At 34.5% G+C, this 16,627-nt stretch overlaps 2 protein-coding genes and 1 long non-coding RNA gene across 3 annotated transcripts; all 3 read left to right on the top strand.

The window, feature by feature from the left end:
* The first annotated feature begins 3,242 nt into the window (after positions 1–3,242).
* Positions 3,243–5,107, top strand: LOC138326942 (uncharacterized). The gene is made up of 2 exons (XM_069272910.1): positions 3,243–3,357; positions 4,405–5,107. The coding sequence occupies exons 1-2, from the start codon at positions 3,274–3,276 to the stop codon at positions 4,930–4,932; spliced, it is 612 nt and encodes a 203-aa protein (XP_069129011.1). The 5' UTR covers positions 3,243–3,273; the 3' UTR covers positions 4,933–5,107.
* Positions 5,108–7,461: 2,354 nt separating this feature from the next.
* LOC138327222 (uncharacterized) lies at positions 7,462–8,031 on the top strand. The gene has a single exon (XM_069273202.1). The coding sequence runs from the start codon at positions 7,462–7,464 to the stop codon at positions 8,029–8,031; it is 570 nt and encodes a 189-aa protein (XP_069129303.1).
* Positions 8,032–9,010: 979 nt separating this feature from the next.
* Positions 9,011–11,243, top strand: LOC138328441 (uncharacterized). Its single transcript, XR_011209211.1, has 2 exons — positions 9,011–10,559; positions 10,664–11,243. It is a non-coding gene; the product is annotated as an uncharacterized lncRNA (long non-coding RNA).
* The last annotated feature ends 5,384 nt before the right edge of the window (positions 11,244–16,627 follow it).

Raw genomic sequence — 16,627 nt, 5'->3', positions numbered from 1 at the left:
AGGAAATCACATGTGAAAGTTGAAATCGATTTTGCTCAATGACAACTGACTTTATTTGATTTGTTATACATGGAATAGTACACTGACAATTTATTAGTATGTACACACGCGTCGTTTACACGCAAGTATGCAATAAAAAGTTTAGAAAGACATATCTGTGGTTGTCCATATATTCAATATTCTGTAGGTGTAACAGTGCCCGCCTGCATACAGTAGTAAGCGAATTAAGACATCTGTGTTTGTCCTTTATCCAATACTGTAAACCAACTTGCTTTCGCGGCTAATAAATTTCGCGGTTTCCATTTCAAAATAAGCTCGCGAAGATTAAAACTAGTAGATGTTGAGATTATAAATGCTATATATATTAATTCGCAAAGATAGTGTTTTCGCAAATGTATTTAGATCGCGAAATTTGCAATAAAACGTATGCGAAAGAAAGTTGGCTTACAATATGCTATGATGAAGAAAACGAATTACTGCAAACCTGGACTTTTTTGCGTGTTGATTTTTTCCGTTACTAAGAAAGCTATTTAATTTTTCGCGATATGATGAGTTTCGCGCTGTGGAGTTATTGTGATATTTTGCATGTAAAAATGCACTTTATTCTATGTTTGCACGTGACAATGTTCCAGTGGAGATTAACTGAAAGAAAGGAAATATAAACGAAAAACAACCACTTTTATAGTATTTTATAGTATTTTAAATTAGCGTTTTAAGATGATGATGTTTAAAACATATTGATGTGTGGAATTCTTGAAATAAAAATGCAATATAGATTTCATAAGTTCAACGTACACCTTAAAAGAATATATAGATGTTATCTTTGAAAGAGTTATAGTTTTTAATACCACTGTTTCATCCACGTGATACCAAGGGACAGTCCTTCAGGTCACGAAAGGAGAAAGCTGAAAATGAAAAAAAAAGTTATAAAGGAAGTCGAAAATAATGATGAGAACTTAAAACTGAAACTTTTTTTTTTTTTTTTTAATTCTCATTTTTTTGGCTTACGATGATACCCTGTAGGGAATCTTTGTAAACTTTTATTGTTGTTCTCTATGGCAATGCCTTCCAACGTTATTACATTCAACACTTAGCGAATACATGGGAGAGTGAAGTGCCGAAATGTTTCTTAGACAGGCCGCTAGCAAAGTTATTTACCTCGACGTGTAGCGAAAACATGGGAGTGAAGTGCCAAAATCTTTCTCAGACAGGATGCTAGCAACGTCATGTTAGCTTAACCACGATCTTTATTTCAATATTGGCGAATATTAATTTACATTAATTTATTATCTTACAACATTAGATTGCATGTGGAATAATTCTTAAGATTAGTTTCAGTTGATATAAGATTTACTCAAACATTTTGTATAAAGAATATTTTAGAGATAAGGATTGTAAGATTGTACAAGTACTGAAATGCCGGACTAGTAAATCGATTGTCGAGATTAAGGAACGTACTTGAATACAACCTTTAACCACTAGGTGTCGCTTAACTATCGAAATCGCAGTATGCAATTGAAAAAGAAATGTTTGCGTCATGTTTTATGTATTGTTTTCTGAAAGTCTCTAGGAACACAAGAAAATCCATACACTCCTGTTCCCAAGACGACCGTTGTGTATTCGCTGTTTATAAACGTATAAGTTTGTCATATTAGTTTGAAAATTAAATATTGATTTTGTAAGACAAAAAATTCTACCAATGAATACGATATGTATCATTGTATATATACATTTTTTGTATTTTTTATATTGTTTTTGTTTTACATTATTGTTATCAGATAGAACAAGTAATTCTAGAAGTGAAATTGGTGTATGAACAAAATAGTGGAGTCAGAATTATTGAAGGTAGGATTAATTATGTTTTTGTTTTCTTTGCGATAAATTAAATTTGTTATCGCTATTCAAATAGCCATCAAACATGATACATATATTACGTGTACACCCATTATATAAAACAAAGTTGAATCGAGAAAAACAAATGTTTAGAAAGTCCAACCAATGTCGTGTCTATAGCTGTCGAGATTATTTCTTTAATATATAATATAGCCCTTAGTGTTAAAAGCCGTAATCACTCACATTGGACATGGAAATAAAGTGATTACAAGCATCGCTGAGTCACCTCCCTTTAATCATCTTCAATATTCAAGGGTTTACTGACACTGCCGCTGTAGATGTAACAACAGTGATAGTAACCCTTGGAATGCCATTGATTCCCTTTCATAGATATTAATGCATTATCTCCCTACGCTCTATATATTCTCTGAAATAGTATCATGCGATTAGAATTGTTCACTATCGACCCATAGAGTTAAATTCCCTCATGGTTCTACTTGGCCTAGGCTATGAACCTATTTGAAGTCAGTTACCACATCGCTATATTGAAGTATACTGAAAATACAAGGTACTGTAACAATGTATGAACTCGAACATGAAACTCACGCCTCAAAAGCGGAAGTCATATTGCCGCTAAAACAAAACTTTTCCTTGCACTTCATCGAAGTATTAACAAAGCGGTGAGATTTTTCGTTAATGAAAATAACATTAATTAAATTGGTTTCATATATCTTGATTACGAATAGTTGTCTAAGTAGCAAGCTTCTTTTACAATTACAATATCAATATTTGTATAGTCGTTTTATCGATTTTTTTATATTAATTATCGCAATGAATTTATCATATTTATTCTTATCAAGTCCTTATATTAACTCACTCACCCCTAATGACACATTTGGACTCTTCTAAAACTTAAGCTAGTAAAGGTCATTATGCAATATCGGGGTGAGTGAGTTAAACCAAAACAATCTTACAGATAATCAACGGTGTATGTTATTTGTCATCAAATAAGAGGTGCAAAATGATCATACAGTTTGTCTGTTTAACTTTGGTTTAGATCTTAAATTTGGTCGAGAAAAACTACGTTTACGCCAACGTGTATAAAACAAACTACCGCAGAGCCAAGTTTGTCTATCGGTTAACTAATCTATACGCTTTGTCTGTGTCTACGTCAGAATGGCTATTGTTTAAACTGATTATTATTTATGTGCCTACAGCTTTAAATTGCACTTAAATCTAGGATAAATCAACAGCAAAATAATGTAACTTATACAAAAAAATGAAATTATGGTTTCTTTGGATAATGTATTTTGATTCATTGGTATAAGATTTTATTTCTTCAGAAATGCTATAAGGACATTAAATCGATAGTTTCGCGTTAAGATGACAATGCGTGCGTGTAAGATCCCTGAAGGATAATGACAATGACCGTGGAAGAGCATGAATCAGAACGGAAACCATGTTGGAGGGTGTACAAGTATATGGAATATTGCGTTATTGACGACTAACGATTATCTTATCCAGGTAAGTGTGGGTATTATCAGTTAATATGAGTAAATTATAGAAACTGAATCAGGTATATCTATTATTATATATAGTAAAATAGGTATTTGTTTTAATGGACTTCTTCGTAACTATAATAATAAGTCTGTGCTTGTATACCAATTTGAATCACGCCATATTGGATAGCAATAATACGTCATCATGGTTATAATTTATCTTGCTAAGTATTTAAGTATGTGTATTTAAGATTGATTTCCATATTCATACGTATATAATGAAATGTTTTCAATGATATGATAACCCAAAAGTGGTCAAACGTACCACATTTTACGTGCATACATGTCTATGTACATAAGTTTGATGAATATAATGTTACAAACTACAAATGTTATTCGTCTATGTTTTATTACAAGACAGTGAAATTCATTAAGAAAAAAATTATATTATAAAATATCAAAATAATTGGAAAGACTGTACTGTATAGCAATATCTACGATTTTATCTTTTTGTATTGGAAATGTTTTGGCGCTATTGTGAGAAAATGAAAGCCCGCGTGAGAAAATTGCTCTAAGTCATTTTACAGTATAAGATTAGTCAACAGAACACTACATTTATTAGAGTATGCCTGTATAATTGGGAAGGACACACATTCATTATATTCCCAATGCGACCAAAATAAAGAACTTTATAACTATTCCGTTCAATAGAAGATCTGACAACATCTCATAAGGGTCATATTCTAAAGACCTTTATACCACCTGTACTTCCTACATCAATTCAAAATGCCATTTCGTCCCAGGATACAGATAGATTTAGTTTTGTTGTGCTCCCTGGGCGAGATGGCTACGAACACGAAAATAATTCTGACAGCTATTTAAAACTATTTTGTCCACTGGATTCGTTTTCAAGATTCTGGATGCAGTTATTGAATTGTCAATTTCCAAAAGGTCACCAGAACGTGACCCATAATGGGATGTTGTCAGATCCTCTTATCAAACGTAGTGATGATAAGGATATGTATTTTCATCAGATTGTTTTAACTCATGTTATTACTTATTTATTCCGCAGATGGAGGTTTGTGAAGATCATAACAACGTCTGTCGTATGGTATGCAAGAGTTGTGATGATTCAGAAGTCTGCTTGAAGTGTATAAGCACCACACACAGGGGTCATCTCATCTGTCCACCAAAAGCCAGCAACAAACTTCCAATAGGAAATAAATGTCCGAAACATGACCGCCCGATTATACACGTGTGCAACACGTGCAACCATGACCTTTTGTGCTGGAACTGTTTCTATCCCAAACATGTCAATCACAAAATTATTGACTTTCAACATTTTGTGAAGAGCACCAATGCAAGCATTAGGAATTCAGTTGAACAGAGTCAGTTGAGCGGTAAGATTGACCTTGCCACGGCTCAGATTAAACAGAGGAGAGATGAACTTAAAGCTCAAGTAGACTTTATGGGCGATAAATACATCGAGAAAATAATCGCTGCTGCGAAAAGAGATCCCTATAAAAAGAAATTCAAGTTTTCAACGAAACAGGCGGATGGCAATAACATTGCTCAGTTATTTGGTTATCTTACGTATTGAAACAGGACAAGACGATGTGGTCAATACACAATCAAAGTTTTGCAAGCATGCATATGTTCGAAATAAAATAAAGCTCTTAATTGAGAACTATTCATCAAAAACCATTTATTTGTGTCTGAGACAGGGCACCTTATCCATTGTCATACTTTATTATAGAATAAATGTTTGCTATACACCCATTCGTTTTAACTTGTTATTATCTTTAAAAGTTATACATTCAGTAGTCTTAGAAGCCAATACTTAGTATTCCGAATTTGCATATTACAGAGTTATCTGCACTTGCGGGTAGGTATTGATTGTGACGTCATGTGTTTGCGAGCGTAACGTCATACTTTTCGGAGAAAACGACGTGAATTGCGCTCACAAAACAATGACGTTACAATCGATACCTACCCACAAGGGAGTTAACTCTGTAATATGCAAAGAAGGAATACAAACATTCACTCACTTAAGTCCAAAACTGACTTAAATCTAGACTTAGCCAATCAGAGACGACGTTACAAAAGTTACGTCATTAATGACTGGCGAAGTTCAAACTTCAGTCAAAGATTCAGTCTGATATGGTATTAGCATTTGCATTAAGCAAGTAGAAATTAACTTCATAGTTATTATCAAAACATCTGTAGAGAGACAGGGAAATATCAAATTTTAAAAATGCATTATATTAATCTGGCGTTCCGGTTAAGATCAAATCCTGGTAAAACCACAAAAAAAAATAAATATTATCTTAACGAGGCTCATTACGTAAAATAAGACGTAGTCGTACGCGTGTGCAAGATCGTCTCCGATTGGCTGATAAAAGGTGTAATGATTTCAATGAATCGCTTCATCAAATTAAAAATTTCATGAGACTATAAAATAGAATTATAGAGTGCAGCCAGTGTATATTTTATGTTGAAAGCTCTATAACATAAAAGATACATTTTTGAATGATCCTAACTGTGCGGTGGAAGCAGTACCGGACTTTCCTGCCTGAGTTCGTACCGGGCCCTATAAAGCCAATACCCAATAATGTCGATGATTGTAAAGTCTTTTTCTTTCATATCAATTTATCAATCTGAATCTCTCGTACCCTATTGTTCCAATTTTAGGTTGATGAGCTAGAAACAATACAGTATTAAACACAGGAAGTCATCAATGATAAGATATCATCAGAAATTTTCAATCAAAGATTTACAAAATTAAATATGAAACTGCGGCTCAGAGAACAAATTCATATCAATTTATCTTCAATGCATCTCATTATCGCATTGCCATTGTCCCAGTTTTGAATACAAACGTGATGTAAGTTATCCAATCTTACGCAACGATTTGATTGGTCGATAAGGCCGCGTGAGTAATACTAGTATATATACTACAAGCGACAGGCAATAAAATTGAATTTTCATACACAATATGAATAGAAGATAAAACAGTTATATAATATCTTGCAACAATTAGTAAACTTGAGGCTTAACATACAGAAATTCATGTTGTCCCCATATGAGTGATAATGAAGTTCATTACAAACGTGGGGCCGTGGTAGCCGAGTGGTTAAAATGGCACGTCCTTACATAACCCTGGCTGTTAATAGGACGTTAAACGAATAAAACCACACTAATAAAACCAACTCACATTATTACAAACGGGACTCTTAAGACACGGCGTTATTTTAAGGTACATTAAAATGTTTGTTACATATCTTGTTTAAAACACTTAGTCGATTCAAGTGTCGTCTTTAAACCTGGCAAATTGTCATACCGCTATTGTCTACCTGTACTCAGGTATTGTTCTGGTTTAATAAGGCCATACAAAACTACTTTAAAACAATGAAAATAACTTATCTTTTAAATTAAATACTTTGTAAACAGCTGGTGCGCATTGCTTGTTGGGATAGATCGGTTCGTGACATTGATTTTCTGGATTTGCGAAGATTTTTGATGACGTAAGTCAACTAATTTGGTGATCTATAGACAATGTTGAACGTTTCATAGTATCGTAGTTGTTGATAATTTCTTGGCTAAGTCTCCCGTCCAGTTTGGGGATTGACAGACAGGATACGTGTTACCAGACTCAGACAATGACTTTTCTTGTCCATTGGTTTACTATAGGACTATCCTCGTAGAAGGAGACGGCCAACTTTGAAACATTATGAGTTGATTAAAGTGGATTCATCGTTCTTGAATAACGTTTACGTTAGATGTAAAACATTAGACAACTACCAAAAGCTGGTAAATTATTTTTCAAGACGTTTGTGTAAGAGTTAAAAAAACTTGAACAAGGATTATTCGTACTAACCGCGAATTTTCTTTAGTAGCGTTATCAATGGTCTACACCTCCACAAAAGACTTTTCTCCATGCTGTTGGATTTAGAAACCAAATACTGCCGATTCATAAGTTATAAAGCAATACGAGCATGAGGGGAAAAGGAAAAGTGATAACGCAGAACTATCGGGATAGTAGAGTCTATATGCATTGTATGAAATCCGTCAACTTTGAAAATAAAAAAGTTTGTGCCAAACAGGAAAACATATCACTTAATTAACAGACATGGATCCCACGAAGTGTGAGGATCATGGAGGGGACCTTACCATGGTATGCCGCACGTGCAAAGGTGTATGTATATGCACGAGATGTGTTGGGACAACCCATAAGGGACATTATGTTAATGCTATGAAACAATCACACAGTATAGTCCCTACAAATGTTTGCCAGATTCACAAACGCCCGTTTATTCTTGCCTGCAAAACATGCAAGGATGAGCTTCTTTGTTGGAACTGCTTTCATCCGAAACACAATGGACATAAGTGCATAGGCTACGAGGACCACATGTCCAAAGCCCGTAAAGAGTTGGCTCGGTGGCACAAAGATAACCACCTCCAGCAGAAACAGTCGGAGCAAGGCAGCAACCGGAAGGACAAAATGGTGATTCGGATCCAGAAGAAGCGCGATGAACTGAAGGATGCCGTTAATGCTGTGGCCGATAAACTTGTGGCTGAATACGAAACTAAACTAAAAGACTATCTCATGAGGAGGGGTGATATAAAATTCCAAAGACAAAGGGTAACCGAATCTCAAATAAAAAAACTGATTGGGACATTGCAGGTCGCTGAAGGATGAAACTATTGTAATTGTAATGCGTCTCATGGAATGTATATTTTCACTGTTATTTACTGTTTTAATATCACATACATGTGTATCGATTTTCAAATGATAAATCCCTATCATTTTATCGAAAGAACCTATTCAAATGTGACGAATGAAGTCTCTTTGTAAATAGCCATTTATCATTAAAAAATTATTATAAATAATAATTTTGTTGGATTCTCTCTAGCCTTTTGAATGAAATTGTTAAATTACCTTTCATTGCTTGTGATTTAGATGCTAAGATGTCTGATATTCTATTATATGATATTGCGAACCGCTTTATTTTCGCGTGTACATCATATTTCACATATCAACATTTTTTTTTCGCATCTCCGTTATTTTCAACATATTTGCGAATACATGAATTCTTAATCAAGGGATTCTTATTGAAAACTTACGTTCATTCATGAATACGATTTTACAATTATATAGTCGTGTAACATTTGAACTAGCGTTCGACCCCTCTCGGGAAATTACGCGAACATTTGCATCTCACAAAAATAATATGGCTTACAGTAGTCTACCGCTGGATCACGAATCTGAGTCTAACATGGAGCAATATTAACAACTGCAGTAAGGCAGCGATTTATATGTGGGTACTCCGGTTTTCCTTCACGACAAAACCCGGTGTCCATAATCATCTTGATGTTATACGCATGTTAACACAGGACACAAACATCCCGATAAAAGGCTCCCCTATGAGGGATACCCAATGTAATAATGGATGACAAATGATTAAAGCCGCCATCTTGAAAACCACATATTGATAAAGGGTGTCTGATGATCGTTAAAGCCCTGAAGTTCGAATCATTTGTCTTGTAAAGAAAGAAATATAAAGGCGCAGAAAATAATGTTGTTTACGTGAAGATAAATCACGCAGAGCTGACAATATTCCCAATAGCAGTAGCTAGGATCTAGCTGTACTTGTAGGTTACTGTTTAATATTCCAGCACTCTGCTTCTAATCTCATTTACTAAAGTACTAAGCAAAGTCTATTTGCTACATTTGATTAAAAACACACACAAAAATAAACAACTTAGGATATACGACTAAGTGCAGAATGTGCCTTAATTCAGACTCAATAGTCGGTCTTAGTAGCGCGTGTCCGTCTATTATTACCAATAAAGAACATTAAATGTAGTTAAACAGTTGCGACCAAAGACCATGTTCATATGGAAGGTCTCTATCAAGATCTGGCATTGTGCACTAGTGTTGATTCCAATGCAGATATGGCGAATACACAAGAGTCTCGAGAATTCACGAGACTTGTGCGTGTATTTGGTACATTGACGATGAAATAACGTGAATGATCTCGAATTCCATTGAATAGTGACAGACGCCATATTGAAAATTTGGTTCGGCACTGGAGAAAATTGATTAGTCTGTTAATGTTTCGTTCTCTCTTTCAAACTGAGAAATGTTTCAAATGAAGATTTTGTCCTTTTTGTCTTTATCATGAGGACTATTTATATTTACCAGGAGATCTCGACTTAATTGTGAGGAATAAGTCTTATACAAAAACTTGTCAAGAAGAGATTCGCCAAAGGAAGGGAAATAGGACCAATAGTAGTAAACATCAACGTTAAAATCCATTGACAGCTCCATAATGGAACAGTCCCCAACTGTGTGTGACTATCACGGTAAGAACACCGTTATGGTATGTAAAACCTGTGACAATGAAAACATTTGCCTGACCTGCATCAGTACGATGCATAAAGGACACATGATTGCCCCAATAAAACGTCCGAAAAAGGTCACGGGGTTTATGACGATGTGTCCTCGGCACGGACGTAACTTAATATACGTGTGCAAAACATGCAACCGGGACTTGTTGTGTTGGTCGTGTTACTACCCCCGGCACAAAGGACATGATTGCATCGATTTCGAGGATTTCATGAAACGCATGCGAGACAAAATGAACAACATTCCGGACGCGGCACCCAAATCGAAAACGGAGATGGTGACTGTCCAGATCAAACAAAGACGCGAGGAACTGAAGACACAGATAGACACTGTGGCAGATAGACTCGTCATGGAATACGCAAACACCCTGAAACAACATCAGAAACAAAGGGTGAAATTACCCAAGTTCAAAGTATCGTCCTCCAAGTCCAAAGACATTGAAAAACTGTTTGGTAACCTAAAAATAAAGTGATATAGAAAGAGAGTTGAAGAAGGTGATTAGAAATAAGTGAAAAGTTTCCTGAGTTCAAAGCGTCTTTCTCGAAACCAAGAACACTGACAAAACATGTTTGGTAACTGAACGATAAAATGACATAGACGGAGACTTGGAATTGATAAGAGTGGTGTTTTCAGAGTTCGAAGTACCTTCCTTGAAGTCCTATGATATTAGAAATCTGTTTGTCGTAATGACAATTTAACAATTTAAGTGGAAGGTGGATCCATGAATTTGAAGACCTTCTCTATTTAATTGAACATCAATAGAACACTGTAATACACAGGTTATTGTCGTAAAGACAATTTAACAATTTAAGTGAAAGGTGGATCCATGAAGTTGAAGAACTTCTCTATTTAATTGAACATTAATAGAACACTGTAATACACAGGTTATTGTCGTAAAGACAATTTAACAATTTAGTGGAAGGTGGATCCATGAATTTGAAGACCTTCTCTATTTTATTGAACATCAATAGAACATTGTAATACACAGGTTATTGTCGTAATGACAATTTTATAATTTAAGTGAAAGACATTTTCTATGCAATAGCACATCAATATAACTCCGTAATAGACAAGTTATAATCCATCTGTCATCTGACAAAATTAGCCAGAAGTATGGTGTTATATAGTCGTGAAGGTTGGACTGGGTTCAGTGTTGTTTTCAAACTATCATTCTGTAGTAGCCATTCACTTCTCAATTGCATATCCTTTTTGTCCCACTGCTGTGAAACAGACGGGAAACAGAAAAAAGAGAAATTTAGTGTTATATCATTCATGAAAATATTTTTTTACTGAAAATATACTTAATGTACGATATTTGAAGTTGTGTTCAGACGTCAGTACTTGGTAGATGGTTCGTATTTGTTTACTTAAGCCATGATCTTACACATAAAATATAATCGAAATGTAGTTTCACGTTTCGTGTATTTGAGAGGAGAGGGTAACTTTGGTGCCTTGTTTCATGTATGTTATAACATGATGCATCAATAAAGCTTTCCAATACAGATATGTTTATGTGTTATTTAAAATAATAATAAACAAACTTTCTTATAACCATAAGTAAGAGAAGGTTGATAGAGAATTTTGATGATTTGGTCACATAATTATATACTGGTATATAAGATTAATATTTTATCTTGTCAAGCCGTCATTCATTGAAACATTAAGTACCGACTTCAGTCAAGAACCAAACTTCTACCTGATGTAACTTATGTAGCTTATTGCGAGAAATCGGGGCAAGTAATCTTATTTATAAAATAGTTAATTAATAGTTGATATCAAACATCTTTGTTCTGGACATCAATTAAGTAGTAAGTTCACTTCACACTACTGACAATCTACATTATGGCCTCCTGCAAAAGAAAAAAGCATTAAACATTTTCAAAAGGAGAATAGACAACCAAATAACAACTTATGCAATGATATTGATATATTTTCATGGAAACAACTAGATTATTTGAAATACTTTCATGTCGGGATAAATGTTAATTTAATAGATAATGGCTATATTGTATTCAAGTCATAAACTAGAATCACGTGTTACAGTAGCAATAAGAAAATAAACTTTTTCCAATGACAGAATAACCACAGCTCAGACGGAAACGTTACTCAAGTTCCAGATATGTTTATGCCAAGATGGGTATGCAATTACGCATGCTGGATAATTGTAAAAAATAGCTTGATAAAAAGTCCACTGTCGTTCTCTTTATATATTTTTTTTATTTTACGTGTATCATTTCGTTTATTCTGACATTTTTCGCCATAAAATCCGTCACAAACTATAATGTCCCCAAAACTATTCCAAACTATGTAAGCTTGTTGAGTTTTTTTTAGTTTTTTTTTTTTACCAATTCGCAATCCTTTATCAACAGCAAACTTTCTACGTAAGATTGAAGCGTGGGTATATCATAAAGATGATGGGAGGAAATGAGCAATAATCAATATATTATATCGGTATGTATTTTGAACCGACATACACATATGCTTTTGTTACAAATATACCCATCAATATATCATACCCATGTACACATATGAAAACAATACATTTAAAATAATATAACCACACGTAATACACAATTCGTATTTCGCTGTGATCAGGCTTGCCTTTGTTTTGGATCATTGATATTAGCGGCTCGGTTTAACTTGGTTGTTGATAATGATCAGCACCCTGATCAGACTTAGAAGGGACATTTATACGTGTGTTTTAGTGTTTACTGGGTAGGATGTCATACAGAAACAAAGGTCACGCCTGAATGAACCACAAAGTACATTGATTCCATATGCGTACGTGCATGAAGGCCGTGTTCATGTTTATTTAAAACGACATAACTTAGATTTAATATCCGTCAGTACGACAGAACAAGAATATGTCATAAACCAGAAGAGATATATTTTTGTGAAGTAATAATGAGAGATTCTGTGAAATGACATAGCTTCATTGATTGGATGGAAAATTCGTTTATACGATTTTGATTTCCGATGAATCAATTGGAAGGACAAAACATAATGTGATGCATCATTACAACTAATGAGACTATGTGTACAGATAGGGTGTTGTTTTCAGCATTTTCGTTGTTTACAAATACGTGAGTTGAAAAGGTATATACATGGATTGTCCAGACAAGTGGAAATTAAAAAGAAAACAGATAGCAAATGTCTGAAATGTCGACAGCGTCAAAGAAAGGCGCGGAACCCAAGTGTTTTGAACACAACAAGTTAATGAGTATGATGTGTAAAACGTGCGAAAAAACACCAGTGTGTTACAAATGTGTTGGCACGTCACACAAGGGCCACATGATTGTAGCCCTAAAACGACGGATCAAAGTGGGCACGGTCGGAAATTTCTGCGCAAAGCATGAAAAGGAATATCTGTTCGTTTGCGAAACATGCGGAAAGCAGCCTTTATGTAAAACGTGTTTCTACCCCTGGCACAAGGGACACACTATTATTGAATATAACGAGTATATCAAGAAACTCCGAGAAAGATTTCTGAGAATCGAAACTTCCGAGAGAAAGAACACCATAGATAAAGTAACAGCGGCAATAAAGAAGAAACGCGATGAACTCAAGCGCCAGGTAGACACAGTCGCGGAGAAGTTTGCTGCGGAATCCATGGCTCTCGAGAAAAAATCTCACACACAACCTAGGCCTGTTGCTCAAGAATTTGTGAAATTCGAGACAAATTTTCCGGACGTCCAGAAACTTTTTGGGCGCTTAAAATGACGTCGAACACATCTTGACATTTATTTATTTTTCTTATGCATGAAAATATCTATTAGTTCATTAATTATATATAGAGGGCTTATCATTTCATAATTTATGATATTTTTGTAAAAAAATATATTATGTATTAATTAATTTCACGATTTCTGGAAGAAATTTATTTTCAATTGCTATATTTTTGTAAGATTTGTAAGTATATGTTATACAACTTACGTTTGAAGAAATATATGTATATTGTACTCATGATATTGAAAGCATTCATTATGTATTAAAACCAATGACCTTTTTTGGCATTTACAAATCATTTAAAGTTAGTACAGTACCGATAGTACAAATGTGTGTTCATAATTAATGGTTTATTGTTTCTTTATATCAGACATTGTTTTGTAAATACGTACGACGACACCAGTGAAGGATGGATTCTGTTTAAATGTTTCCTACATTTCAAAATCATGGATTCTGATTTATGAAAAAAATACTGTTGGAAAAAATTCATGATACTGTGTGTTATTTCAAAATCATTCTGTTTATAACAAATAATGTTACTGGAATCATTGATGAGGGTATATGGTAGCAGATATCTGCCAATTCGTTTGCCCGACAGCGTATGAATATCGAAATTGATCCAATTATTGAACTTTCAATCATAATGTAAGACAGCTTGTTTCAAAAAATATTTGTTTAACCAGTATTTTGTTGTTACCGCATGATGCTTGTATACTGTATTATTTTGTATCATTATGGAAAGGACTGAATGTGTTGATATAACTCGTGTCCATTCCTTTTGTTATTTAAAAATCAAATATGTTTAAATTCAATTCAAAACAAAAAATAGTGTTTAATAGATATCTGTATCTATGCATTTGCATTGAGCTCGATTTCGCTACCATAATTAAACATATCAAGTATATAGTGTATATGTATTTAGTAAACTTCGAATTCATCAACCAGATACATTATTTGAACTTACTCCTCTAGTTAAGAGGTATATCATATTCACTAGTCAAAGCTACTTGTACTCCATGAACACATGGATGGAAACGTGGCAGAACCACAGCTAGTTTGAGTGAGGTGCTTATATACATAAAATTACCATATTGATTAAAAATGTACATGGAAATAAAGATGTAATTATTTTTTATAATTATGTGTATATATACGTACACAAGATAAGTGAAAAGTGAATGCGCTCTTGAAAAATGAAAATGGTTTGATGCTATAAAGCATAAATATTAACAGATATTGATGATGAGATGAGGATAAATGTACACGTGTGAACGGATGTACGATAGTGAGGATGACATTGTTTTTTTGACTGTTTACAATGTAAAAACGTAAAAATAAAAATCAAATGAATACATAATTCGATATCTAGTATTAAAGTAAACAAGATATCCCAGATGGATTTTGGCGCCAACCAAAGAATGGTCTATGTCTGACAATGGAAAGAGGGATATTTTCTCTGCTTTTTCAAACTTTAACTACACTGTACATACTACGTGTGACATTTGAGAAAGACCCTTTCAGTACTTTCTGAGAAATAGCGGTAACAAATGCTATTATCAAAATCCAAAATGGCGGCCTGTTGGCCATTTTGTTCACCGATCAGTCCCAAAATACAATATGCACAACAAGGACCTAAGGGAAGCCTGCACATGCAATTTGAGACAGATCCCTCCAGTACTTTCTGAGAAATAGAGGTAACAAACTACAATTATCAAAATCCAAGATGGCGGCCTGTCGGCCAACTCTTTCACCGATCGGTCCAAAAATACACAACTAAAATCCTTAGGAGACCTGCACATAAAATTTGAGACGGGTCCCTTCCGCACTATCTGAGTAATAGCGGTAACAAACTTCAATTATCATAACCCAAGATGGCGGTCTATCGGCCATCTTGTTCACCGATCAGACCCGAAATGCAATATGCACAACTAAGGTCCTAAGGAAACCTGCACATGTAATTTGAAACAGATCCCTTCAGTAGCATTTTCTGAGAAATAGCGGTAACAAACTTCAATTATCAAAATCCAAGATGGCGGCCTGTCTGCCATCACGTTTACCGATTGGTCCGAAAATGCAATATGCACACCTAAAACCATAGGGGAGCCTGCACATGCAATTTGAGACAGATCCCTCCAGTACTTTCAGAGAAATAGCGGTAACAAACTTCAATTATCAAAATCCAAAATGGCGGCCTATCGCCATCTTGTTCACCGATCAGTCCCAAAATGCAATATGCACAACTAAGGTCCTAGGGAAACCTGCACATGTAATTAGATCCCTATCAGTACTTTCTGGGAAATGGCGGTAACAAACTTCGATGGCGGCCTATCGGCCATCTTGTTTACTGATCGGTCCGAAAATGCAATATGCACAACTACGGACCTAGGGGAACCTGCACATGCAATATGAGTCAGATCCCTTTAGCACTTTCTGAGAAATAGCGGTAACAAACTACAATTATTAGAATCCAAGATGGCGGCCTGTCGGCCATCATGTTCACCGATCGGTCCGAAAATGAAGTATGCTCAACTAAGGCCCTAGGGGAACCTGTATGTGAAATTTGAGATTTGATGATGGTGGGCAATTCAAATGTTTGTTTGTTTTGGGGTCTTACGATATAACTTTATACTCAAGGCCGTTAAAGCGACTTGGCACGAAATAAAATACAAAATCGTAACAAAGATTATATCGATCAATGTAAATCTAAAGAATATGTTAACCTACTGTGATCATGGGATTCAATTTGTCAGTAAGGATAGGAAAATAGGTGAATAGTCATTGAGGTCTGGTGGCACCATATATATTTACTGCTAATGTACAAAGTGCAGTGAGGATACACAAAACTTAATTCTCCTCTCTAAGCCTCCAATCTCCAGACTTGAATGACTTTTTTCTTCTCTCTCTCCTTTTTCTTTTTATCTCTCTCTAGATTCAGACGAATGTTGCACGAATAAATAAAACAAATAATGGAAACGTTAAAAATATATCTATGGTAAATTAATTTCTGTAAGTGTAAACAATCACTTTAATTAGCATAATCCTACATTTTGTAACACTCATTTATAATTTAAAAAAAGAAAACTTCTATAAACCACATTGATATTTTAAACATAAGATAACGTTTAATAAAGAAATTTTTTAAGATAGGAAAAGAAAAAAA

This window comes from Argopecten irradians, chromosome 7 (genome assembly GCF_041381155.1).
Source record: "Argopecten irradians isolate NY chromosome 7, Ai_NY, whole genome shotgun sequence".
NCBI classification, from domain to species: Eukaryota; Metazoa; Mollusca; class Bivalvia; order Pectinida; family Pectinidae; genus Argopecten; species Argopecten irradians.
Note: the sequence above shows the minus strand (reverse complement) of the source record. Positions and strands in the feature narration are given on the sequence as shown.

What these genes read in the sequence shown, in the direction of transcription:
- LOC138326942 (XM_069272910.1), top strand. Translation starts at nt 3,274, where the DNA reads ATGAATCAGAACGGAAACCATGTTGGAGGGTGTACAAGTATATGGAAT. An exon ending in CTAACGATTATCTTATCCAG is followed by an intron (nt 3,358 to 4,404) that starts GTAAGTGTGGGT and finishes TTTATTCCGCAG; the next exon opens with ATGGAGGTTTGTGAAGATCA.
- LOC138327222 (XM_069273202.1), top strand. Translation starts at nt 7,462, where the DNA reads ATGGATCCCACGAAGTGTGAGGATCATGGAGGGGACCTTACCATGGTA.